General features: G+C 38.5%; 1 protein-coding gene across 8 annotated transcripts in view; it reads right to left on the bottom strand.

Moving 5' to 3' along the window:
* EBF1 (EBF transcription factor 1) overlaps positions 1-12304 on the bottom strand; it is a 278437-nt gene that overhangs the window by 29119 nt on the left and 237014 nt on the right. For all 8 annotated transcript variants that reach the window (XM_061456792.1, XM_061456797.1, XM_061456793.1 and 5 more), the window contains exon 11: positions 4117-4205. In XM_061456792.1, the coding sequence (XP_061312776.1) occupies positions 4117-4205 (89 nt within the window). The remainder of the gene's footprint in view (positions 1-4116; positions 4206-12304) is intronic.

The following is a 12304-nucleotide window of genomic DNA, read 5'->3' as shown; positions in this document are numbered from 1 at the left end:
CTCCATTGCTATTTTAACCTCTGCTAACACGCCTGGGCCAACCCACACACATTTATAGACAACCTTTATTTGCAATATAAACAATACCTGTGACACGATGGATAAAGGGCAGATCTGTTGGATTTCATATGGGCAAAGACAACTGCTTTTGCCAGCCACTGGTTCCTAATAACCACCTGTCTTCTATTAGTGTCCTAAACGAGGAGGTGGGATATGTCTTGAGGGGGGTCTAACAACTGACCAGAGAAAAGGAGCTGAAGGGATGGTTTAACCCGGCTACATGTGCTCTCTGCTCAGCAGGGAGGTCCCTATATGCTAGAGAGAGTCAGCCTCCACTTTCATCTACATGAAGAGAAACCAGAAGTAAAGGTCCCTTCAGTAAGGACAAGGGGTCTCCTAGAGAGAGCATTTGCACAACAGATTGGGAGAGAGAGGGCGTCAGATCACAGAGGGGGTCCATGCAGTGACTTGCTTCTCAAATACAGAGTGACTAATCTTGTGCTTAATCTAAATACAAGTGATGAGTTGTAAGAGGGGTGAAAATGGCAAATAAATTCTAGGAAATCGCATATAAAGAGGAATTGTTGTTATTAAATCATTTAGGATGGGTGTGTTTCAAATCTAGCTCACAGTTGAAACTGTTTTACAGCTATAGCTGTGGAGTTTTAACAAAATTGCACCATTGCAACATATCTGTTAAGGATTTATTTCAAGAACTGTAGGGTAGCTACATGAATGAACCTCGACACACTCAACATGTTGTTGTCATCTGAACTCATCAGTGATTTTCACTGCAGTTATGTATGCAAGAACCAACAACACGTGTGTATTTGTGTGCACATATGCAAACATATGAGACAGGTAAATTGCACATATCCGCGTAGGCTTATTCCCCAGCTCCACAGGCAGGCTCTCTACAGACTGCTCCTAAGGACAACGATATGATTTCTTAACATTAGCATCATGGTATTTCTTTTCACTTCTCCCCAGAGATCCCTTGTTTCCTCTGATCTGTCTCCTTTCTGTATTAGAAAGGAAAGACTATACTGCCCCGCACACTCCTGGTACTTGATCTCACTCCAAGATTTGGGTGCTAATCCCACCACCTCTGTACTGCCTGTCTCTCAGTGCATGTGTTTGTGTGTGTGTGTAGGTACAGACACGCACATCTGCTAGTGACAACCCCACTGGCTGCTTTCCCTGACCTGCTCTGTGCAAGAAGGGAGCAGGACTCTGGCCTGTAGCTGGCTCCACAGCCCAGCTGTCAACATCAGCTCCCACTCTTTTTTCTCCAGATACTATATATTGCATTTCTGCTTTAAACACAACTCTACATCGACTCAGTCTAGCAGTCCAAAGACCCTAGTTCCCAGGTGCTCCTGTTCTCCTTACTCCTCCTATGGGAGGACATTCTCCAATGAAACTTGGCTATTGAAGCACTGGGAGACAGAAGTAAAAAATAAAAATCTTTTTTTTTTCCTATTTCCAGCAGCTGGGTGGAACATTTAAGAAAAAATAAAAAAATTAAAAAATCATCCCATGCATGAACAATGAACACTTCTGAAAATTCTGGTTCTAAACTAGTGGAGATCAAACTTAGATAGCCTCAATAGCTTTAGAAAAGCCTGTTGACACAGGTATGGCTGTTAACTTCTCACTTCATAACCTCAACAATTCTCCTTGACTGCAGGGATAAGTCACACAGCAGAATGCTCTTGTTGTTCCATGAGAAGGACTTGCATGCCCTTATGAAGACAGAAATTATAATGATTTCAGTTTCTTGAAAGACCTTTAATTCATCAGTAATGTTTCAATGGAATAATGGCCACAAAGCCTAGCAGCAATTATAAAAATGTGGTTTGTTTTACTTATTTAATCTATAAGTACAAGCTTTTTAATGAACAGAAAGTGATGATGCACTGCCAAGACAACGGGGAAAATGGAGGAAAGGATATACTGCTCTCCTCTCTGCTGTCTCGCACTCTGTCTCTCTCGTACATTTGCCCTCTCTGCCCGTGGTTCCACTGTGGAAGCCATATGGCTTCCAACTCTCTTCTAAGTAGCCACTGAGAATTGTCTATAGTGGAATACTGCCAAAGCCCTTCCTGGTTTAATGACATGGGGAAGAACGCTGTGCAGTGCTCACCCAGCACAGAGACTCACTGCGTCCTTGATTATGATCCTGGAGCCAGCAAGTGATGCTGGGAATTGAACCATCAGTGCCTCAAATACAGAAGTCGACATGTGCCAACCCCTGCTGCATTCAGTCTCTGTGCATGGCATATTAATGAGTCTTGAACTTGAGGACCAACCTTCAAGCTTGTATAGAAAGAATTACCCAAAGACAAACAGAAAAAGGTCCTCTTTGTCCTGTTTCCCTCTAACCGTGCATAGTGACACTAGTTTCTTTACTGAGTTTGTTCAGTACTTAAACAGTAACTTTTTTTAAGGCTATCACATCATACCTCTGCAAACATAACCTGAGACACTGGGTTCAGGGAAGATTTGCAGCATTTCTTTCAGGCGTTGCAAATGCCTGGTGCATAGTGAAGGCTGGTCTTTTATTTTCTGAGAAACAGTTTTTCTCCACGTGCACATTTGGCAGCAGGTGCACGGTGCAGATGAAAGAGCCTCTACAGAAGGATGCTGTCTTTCTTTGGAAAGGGTTGCACCTCTGGAGGGAAATTTGACAACCTATGAAAGCTGTGTCCTGCTGCAAATCTGTCCAAAAGTCAGAGAAAGGGACAGCTTGTAGAGGGTGAACAGAGCCAATGTAAAATGTAACTCTCCAGGATGCCATGTTTCTCTGGTGGTAAGAGAGAAGGACAACACATCATCTACCCCAAAACCAGTCTACAGCCTTCCTCAGCAAAGATAAAAGACTTAATGTACCTGTATTAAAGTCACATACTGAATTTTATTTCTGTCAAGAAATAAACCAACTTAAGTTACAGTGTTTGTGACATATCACCTTTGAAACACTAGAAATTTAACTAATCAAAGCCCACAGCAATCCCCTGATGAAAACCTACTGACAGCTACGGAAAAAAGGTCACAAGATTTACCCAGTCACAAATGCATGTATTATTTGAGGGATCTAGACTAGGACATCAAAGCCCAAGTTGTTTTATGCCTCACGTCTGCAAATTCACATTTTTCTTTCCATAAGCCAAAGGCGGTGTTCTCCAAATACACACACTTGGCCAATTTGACTCCTCAACTCACTCAGTAACAGCCATGATGCTAGAGCAAGTGAAAAGATAACAAAACAATGCATGGTGGCACTTGGTCACATACAGTGACTGCAACCCATGCCCAGTATTGCTCAGTGTTCCTGTGGCAAAGACCAACACTTTTTCAAACACTCCACCTCTTTTTCCAGTATATCACAAAACTCACCACAAATTCTCACCAGAAAAGGTACAGTGTAGCAATGGAGCAAGAACAGATATAAATGAAGACCCAGACAGGGTTTTCACAGTACAAGGCAGAAGTACTGGAAGCCTATGTGAATTATTCTCTTACTTCCTCAGCTTTTATTCAACAGAAATCAACAAAAACTCTCTCACTAATTTTGATGGGAACAAAAATCAAATCACTTTATTATACATTGCTTTAATAATTTCAGCAATCCTGAAATAAAGCAGTATATAATAATTATTATCCTAAACCAATACATGGTGCAGCAACAGTGGACACACATTCCCTGAAGATCCAAATAACTTGATTTTATCAGCAGTGAAGTTCTCAAAATTATACTGGCAAGTACTACTGTGATACCAAGAAGAAACATCATTCTCCTATGTATAAGCTGCTCAGGTTCCAAACTATCAACCAAATATGTGTTCTTTGTTAAGTGTTTCAAAACACAGAGTAAGGGTTGCTTTTAGGAAAGGCAAGAGCTGTTTGAGTTAGCTGTGATTCAGAAATTTACAGAAGCCTCATAAGCCTACAATGAAAGTTGCTGACTGGGCTTTACTGCTCATGCCTCTGTTTCAACTTATCTGGGTTGGGTACCAAAACAGGACCATTACATTTACAGTCTTGCATTTTCAGACAAAAACATGCAGTAACCAGCTTTACCATATTTAATAAAACAATAAACCTTGTGCTGACCTTTGGCAAGCGTTCGGGGTCACCAGGGTGCCGGGGTATAACCTTCTGTAACCTTTGGAAACCATAGTCAATGGTGGGTTCATTCAGAGCTGAAACAACAACAAACATCATCATGATGTGACAAACACATAGCAAGCAGGCTCTGTTGCACTGTAACAACTGGCAATGCATTGCAAGACTACGGAAGGATCACAGCAAAATCCCCTTTTACTGAAATCAGCACTGACTATGAAGTCTTGGTTCAAACACTGAGGTTGGTTCTGAGGCTTTGGTTCAAACAGCAGTGCAAACCTTCCCACTTAAGTTCCTAAAACAAGTTTGCTGGAAAATTTGGGGATGTTGTATACTTCTTCCAAATAGGAAGCAATTATTATCTCTGAAAGCCATGATTAAATTAATTTGATAAATACACCCCATGTTTCATGTTGAGTTTTTCCCTGCTTTCATACTATGAAGAAGGTCCTTTGTGATTGCAAGAAAAGACAAGCAACTATTAGGGTCTCTCATTGTTCCAGATTCTATTATATGTTTAATATGCTCCATGTGCAATGATCACATATAGTATTGTTGTGAACTACAGGAATTTGTCTTGGCAGAGGCTTTATTATTTACTCATCAACACTGACTTCAGCAGCCAATCTCAGGCTCCGATCAGCACTGAACTGATCCAAAGTCTTAATGAATTGAATAAAAAGAGTTTTTAGTTCATCTTTCCACAGTCCTTGTCCAATAAAATAAAAGGGAGAAATGATGGAAGTGGAACACTTTAATCTTCATGAAAATGCTGGTCCGCCTGCATTAATCAAACCTCTGATTGTGCCAAGCCTTTAAGCACACGCTTATCTGTAAGCACATACTTAAACCCATTTGCTTTCAGCAAAGCAAATTTGAGCATATTATGTTTTTTATATGATTGCCTATAATTACAGGGGACTGCACTGAATGACCTTCTAGCTATATTTCCAGTCATATGATCACTTTAAAGCTCAGATGGTAGTGAGACTTCAACATGCGCTTAAAATTTCCTAAGTGCTTTGGCGAACTGGAACAACAGTCAAGCATTCTCAAGCATCTCCAAACAACAGCGCATCTTGACTCTCCCATGCCAATAAAGATGATGAAATTTTCCACAGCAATTTGTTTGCAATTTTTTTAATTAAGTGCAAAATAATAAAAAAAAATCAAATATGGATTTTTATATATTCATCCTTTTTTTTTTTTTGTGGAAGGGTTTGTATTTTGGGGTCATTTTAAAGTTTCTGTTATTTTGTCTTAGTTTATTCATAGCAAAAAAAAACCAACAAATTCTTGCACAAAGTTTAACTTTTAAATTATTAATATATCTTGCAATTTTATGATGTTTTTATGATAAATTTTATTATGTGGCTAGAATGATGCCATCTGATTAGTGCAAAGAGATTTAGCACCAAACTGTATCTCCAAGCCTCACTTGTGTATGCACTCCCATGTGGCTTAACAGTGCTTATCCCAAAGCAAGTTACACTGTTCCATCAGTCTGATAAACACGGCACAATTTTTTTACCTTTCAAGTGAAAAGAACATAATTTCACACTCCTAACATTAAAGATTTTTAGCCAGACCACATTGCTATCATTAAAGCAATATCTTGTTTTTAATTAATTGCTGTTCCATAAACAATCTCACTGAACAGTCCACTTTTTAACAAAACTGTTCCATTTAAATTATTATTTCCAAATCACATTTCTACAGCAGATGGTCTCACTGGCAACCAAAGAGTCAGCTTTTTATAGCCTCCTGGATCTTCAGTACGTCCCAGCTCTGAAAGCAGGCTCAGCAATCCTACTGCAAGTTGGGGGAGAAGGTTGTGTTTGGGAATTCACATCTAGGCAACAGCAGTGAGACAGAGGTGTGTGGCTGATGGGACTGGCTGGAGAGGCAGACAGCCCAGCAGAATCTCAACATTTCTGTAATATCAGAAAGGAATCTTCTGAGCATATCCTGAAATGTTAGTGTTATGGTAACACGAGACTAGAAATCTTTCTAGATTTTACTTTACTTTCTGGGTTATTATCTGAAGTTTTTAATTTCCCTAAAGATCATGGCATCCCTCTAGCCTCCTCAGTTTTCCACATGCATTTCCTTTTATCAGAAGTATCTGAATTTAATCATTTGTTTATATTCAGGTCATTGTATGGAAAAGGTGAGAATAACACTTTTCCCCATGTTGTGCCCTTGTTGTTTTTGGGATGATTTGGCTTTTTCCCCATTTTTCTTTTTATGCCTTAGCTACATGCTGTCCACTCTGTTGTGTAGTTTTGCAGAAACCATTAGAGTACCTGGGTTTGTAAACCCCCAGTTTCATTGCCTTTTGAGTTTCCTTACATGGCTTCTTATTGTGGACCCATGTAGTTTAGACCTTCTTAAAATTCTGCAATAAATTAATTTACTGCTATTTATATTTATTATAAAAAATAGCATTACTTTGGAAAGATTAAAAAAAAAAAACACCCACTACAGTTCTAATTTACATTTCTTTTGCAAATAAGTTAGATGATTTTAGTGTGGTTCTGTCAAATGTGTTTCTTCTCTAATTCAGCCTAGTTTATGGCCATTTTCCCTTTACATCCTTTGGGAAGGCAGTTACTAAATTCTGCAATATTATAAATGGAGGCCAGTTCTGAAATCCCCCCAGAGATAGCAGTCATTTTCTCATATCTTCCCACACATTCAACACATTTGAAATCCACAGAGTATTTCCTGTGAGTATTTTGTGAACTAAATGACCAAAAAAAAAAATGTTAATTTTATGGTACAATCTCACCAAGCATCAAGCATCCTCTGAGAAATACTGAAAACTTTCTGCTTCAACTAGCTTCAGCTTTACTTCAGTGGTGGGGAGAGGCTGCACACAGCAATTTGCAGGATTGGGTCCTAAACTGTAGTTGTCAAATATCACTCAGTCTTTAACTGTTCAATCCTTTCAATATTAATTAAAATAAATAAGAAAAAAAATCTTTAACTGCCTGAACATCTAACCACAGATTGGATGAGATCAGCCCTCCATTCCTCAGTACATTTATAATCCAAGTCAAATGTAATTACTCATACCTTAAAGAAAAAGCCCTATTTAAATACTTAACCCCACCTTCAGTGTTAAGGCCACACTAGTTCCTCTGTCAGTAGCTGGAAAAACTCCAAGGAAAAGGTGATATTCTGATCTCCAAGCACTGTGGAAGCGCCAGAGCTCAGGCCACCGTTTGTGGCAGCTAAGGCAATGTTCTGCCTTTGCCCTGAGACACAGGAGCCTGGTCTCTGCCTTTGAAGTCCATTCAAAGTAACACATTTCCCATTGCTCTAATTCGAAGAATGGGGTTGGATTTTTTTTTCCATGATTAGAAAAAAAGAATCAATAAGAAACTGTTTGTGTTCTTGACATCCATACATTAGAAACAAGCTAACAAATACTGTACTTAAAATGCAATCCCATTACCCTAAATTTTAAAAGTACTATTGAAAGTACTACCAACTTTAAAAAACTGTACTGAATTCAAATAGGTCCCAAGGCTAATGGAAGCAATTTGTATACCAACCCAAACTGACTGGCCCACTTTTCAAAATACAGGTATGATAATCTTGCGGTTTTAAAAGGACATTTAAATTGAAAGACTGTGAATTTAGTACATAATTATACCAATAGAACCCTTTAACTTGTCAACTTGTAAATCTAAAAGGCTATCAATCATTTCTAAAGAGGAAATAAACCTTAAAATTCTTTGATTGACAGTGCTTACTTTTTATGTAGAAAAAAAAGGAGTAAAGTGGCCAGAAATCCATTTACAAAAGTACATTGTTTTACATAGGTGAGTAAAAAGCCAATAATTACACCTCCAAAAGACATATAAATCAAAGTAAGTACTTTTTCCCTCACTTACATATTTTAAGTTGCAGTAAACTTCAGGTAACTTTATATTAAAATACTTTTCCAAATGCAAAGCTTATTGAAGCCATTAATAGAGTAGCATTTTCATTTAAGCTAATATAATCATTTTTGCAAATACAAGATTTAAGCCATTTTTCTCCTTCCAAACAATAAACTTTCAGCCTGTCTCTTGTGTGAATTAACTAAAATTACACCCAGGTGTACAAAATCTGTCTATCTACCCCAGTGTATGAGTTAAAGCACAATATTTATTATTCTTACCATTTTATGAATTACTTCTTAAACCCTTGAGGAAGAACTTTCTTTCAAATTAGACTCTAACAGAATAAGCCATGAAGCTCTTTATGCAGCAAGTCTAAAGCCATAACTTATAAAATCTAAGGCTTTTAATCAAGAAAATGCACAAAGTCTATGGAAATAAGGATGAATATATCATATTCATCTTTTCAAAGTCCAACTTATTTTTCAACAGAAATGCTGGTTATGCCTCTGAGGAAAATATTTCCACCATAACTATAATTTCAAATTCTGCATGAATAATGTTAATAACTGCATGTAGACAATCCACCATGTTTAAAAGTATTTCTTTTTTTTAACTAGTCATGGAGGGCATTTTTAATATTTCACATAATGAATTCCTACTGTGTCAATAAAGCTTTGGTTGTTAATTGAATGACTGTCTGATGTATCTGAGAGAGGAATCTGTTTCTTTGACCATGCTGCCAATTTGCAGCAGAATGATCGACACTTAATATCAGCAATTAAAAGGACCTGTTCAAATATCGTATGGAATTTGTAGCTTGGGGTAGTGTAGGAGAACTCTTCACCAAGAAAAAATCATTCAATGAGTGCAGAGAGTAATTGAATTAGACACATTTTAACGTTATTGTTCAAAGAAAAATAAACACACACTACATAGAAGCATTATGGAAATATTTCTGAATGTAAAACATATTCAGTTAATTTGTTTCCCATGCATTCATGGTTTCATTTATTCCTTTTTATTTTTCAGCCCTTGTTTCTTTTTCATTCTGTTTGACCTAAAACCAATGAGAGAGCAGCACTTAGACCTATGAACTTCCCATATGCTTTTCCAGTGGAAAAGACTGCAAGGAGAGGGAAGGGACTCTAAGGGCTCAAATAACAAAAACAAAAAAAGGCTGAAGGCTACAAACAAATTGGCTTCAGGTCCACAGGTCTGACAGTCCCTATCTCAGATGAGAAAGCTGGTCTTGACTGTTTTAAGTGAAACACCCAAGGAAAGGCTGCACATGGGAATTAAATGTCACACAGTGCTTGCTCCTCTGGTGCACCAGAGAGTCACTGGGTTTTTGGGAAAGCAGAAGCATTGGTGGGAAAGTTTGAAGAAGGTAAGCATGACCTGCAGAACTGCACAGCTATAATGGCTTCAGATAACGTCCAGGAGGTCGTGACTGCAAGAGTGGAATGGAAGAGGATTCTTTAGACTCTATCTCTTCAGAAATCCTTTTTTCTTTAAAGTTGATTCTACAAAAAAATTAAATGCCTAGTGGCAAGTTCTGAACTATAATGTTAATGAGATGGGGCTTAAGGGTCTACAACGCAGCCGTTTCGATTTTTTTCCCATCTGATAAAGCTTCATCAAAACATAAACAACAGTTGGCTCTGTGGCAAAGACACACACATCTCCATACCTCATAGCCACAGAGGAGTATGAAGAGATCCTTGAAAAATGCTGCAGGACTGTCACTGCAATGCACACCAGGCCAGGAACACATTTAACATGTCTGTCCACGCCCAGATTAAACCAGGTGAGAACATTTGAAGGCACAGAAAATCAATATTTTAAACAAAATCAAGGGTAGCTAGGAAGGCAGAATTTTCAATGGGAGCCTCTCAACCTTGGCATCTTCAGAGGCATTTTACACCTAAGGACTTCTTGTGAATATTTGGCCTCTTCTTCCTCTCAGATGCCTACCTTTATATAAGGAGCTCCCTTCCTTTTTATTCTATATTTCTGCTGAGAAATGGCAGCATAGGGTAGAAGCAGCAACAACTGACAGTAGTCACACAAAAGGTTGCTGCTTCCAAACCCACACTTTTACTTACCAAGCATGGGCTCTTTGATGTGGTGGAAGCAGGAGCTCCAGCTTCTCCTAGAGGCAAGATGCTCCCACCAAGCTGATCCAGGGTATTGAACCCTTTGCTAACAGTCTGTAGCTTCTGTCTCTAAGCCCAGGGTGATTTCTGTTAGAAGCCCCTGACCCTAACAAAATAAAACCTTGACTTTGGGAGATAGGAATAGGACAAGACAGACCATATTAATATCAAATTCCAGGTTCCAAAATGCCTTGCTAAGGCCCTGCAGTATAGCAATACTAACACTGGATGATATTCTAAAGCAACATCTTGAAATGGCATTCTGTAAGCAAACCCTACCCAACAACTTTTATATATAGTGGCCTCTTTATGACTGCTCTACAAAGACAGGAAAAAACCAAAACAACCCAAAACACTTCAAAACCCCATCATCAAATGAAAAAAGAGTCTGTTTTGCAAATCTCCCTGCAAAGACTATTTCTTTGCTAATTAAAGGCCGTTAAGTGAAAACATGCAAGCATTTGAGCTATTTGTTGTTGTTGTTGTTGTGAATTTGGCTTGCTTTTTATAAAGTTTCGTTTCCACTGACTTTCCCTGGAGTGTTTATTCCCACAGGCAGTGGAAAAAGGAAGTGGGTGGGACAGCAAGAGCCTGCAAGAAAGGTTTGAGCTAGAAAGGCCCTTCCAGCGCTAACTCAGAATTTCCTTTCTTTTCTGGTCTCAGTACTCCTTGCTTAGACATACTCTTGTGCATTGACTTTCCATTTTTAAAATCAAACTGTGACATGATGTCATTTTTTGTAATTGGAAAGAGATAGACATACCCAAAATAGAATGCCTATATTTTATTGCTGTGTAATGCCCAAACAGACACCACCATGTGCCAAGCAATAAGAAAAATGCAGAGCTGGGACAAATGATAAATCTAGGGCTAGATCTCCTGAGTTTCCCTACTGACTGCTCTTTACTTGAACTAAAGATGCAATAGGTCAGGGTTTGAGGCAGCTCCACTGTGTTCACCAGCGTTGCTACAAATGACAGGCGTGATATTCTCTTCCTGGTAACAATTTTTCCCCAGCAAATAAGAACCAGAGGAGTTATTTCCATCCCACCTAGATCAGTCTCTGCAGCCAGCAGTGTGCTGAAGATGCAAGGAATGCATGTCTTGAGCCAAATTTTTTATGAAAGTTACAGAATGAAATTACCAGATCTGTCTAGCAAGAATCATGCATTGGTTTCTCAAAATACATTAACTTTGAATGCTCACTCATAGCAACCTGCAATCTGGCTTGAAAAAAAAAGAAGTCAAACAATTCGTGAGCTTCAGAGTTTCTTCTTCCTCTGACTGCATTGACCTCTTGTCTAATGGGGAAGATTTGGCCTTAAGGGAATCTGAAACCGAGTCCAATTTCAGGCGCTGGAATTTAAACATAGCAATTTCAGAGCAGGTTGGTAGAATTCACTGGGGATGTATGTAGAGGGACAGAAGGAAATTAATGCATGGTTACTTCATCTAGTCATCGAGGTTAATTGGTGCATCTATGGCTATCATTATAAAAAAGGAAAGAATAGCATTTACATGTGAATATTTTCCTTTTTGTCAGACACATTCTGGTAATGCACATGAGCACGCAGCAAAATATTTACTGAAAATGGCTAGCTCTCAGTGGGTTACCCCTTCATTGAAATACACATGTACACACACACACAAGCACAAAAATGCATACAAGCCACAACTGAACACAATGGGTGCCTAAGGTTAACTATTAGATCTGTATTTGGGTTTTAAAAATATAAAGATGCTGCAGTTATTTTTAAACCACTGGTTCAGAAACAGATGCAGAGATGTAACATACAGAGTGTAGGAAATGCTAAATGTCACCTCACGTAACCTTTCCTTTCTTTTTTTCCTGATCAGATTTTCTACATTTTTCCTTTGCATGGACATCTTAAATCCTACATTTTAGGTGCAGACACCTTTAAAATCTTCATAGCCATAATTTTGTATGACATAGTTCCTTTTTGTCACCCTTCGCAAACTCCTTTGGGGTAGAAAGCATTGAAAACCATTGTTGTAACGTGTTGGTATACAGAAATATTTGCTTTTGAATAACCCCTCTCTCGCTCACAGTTTTAACCTGCTGTTTCTCATCTTCTTTTCAGTTTATTTAAAAAAAGCCTGCTACCA

Source organism: Pezoporus flaviventris, unplaced genomic scaffold (genome assembly GCF_033815535.1).
Source record: "Pezoporus flaviventris isolate CSIRO_AGI_PZ_B2104156 unplaced genomic scaffold, CSIRO_AGI_Pfla_v1 ptg000023l, whole genome shotgun sequence".
Taxonomy (NCBI): Eukaryota; Metazoa; Chordata; class Aves; order Psittaciformes; family Psittacidae; genus Pezoporus; species Pezoporus flaviventris.
The sequence above is the reverse complement of the archived record's forward strand: the minus strand, read 5'-3'. Positions and strand labels throughout refer to the sequence as shown.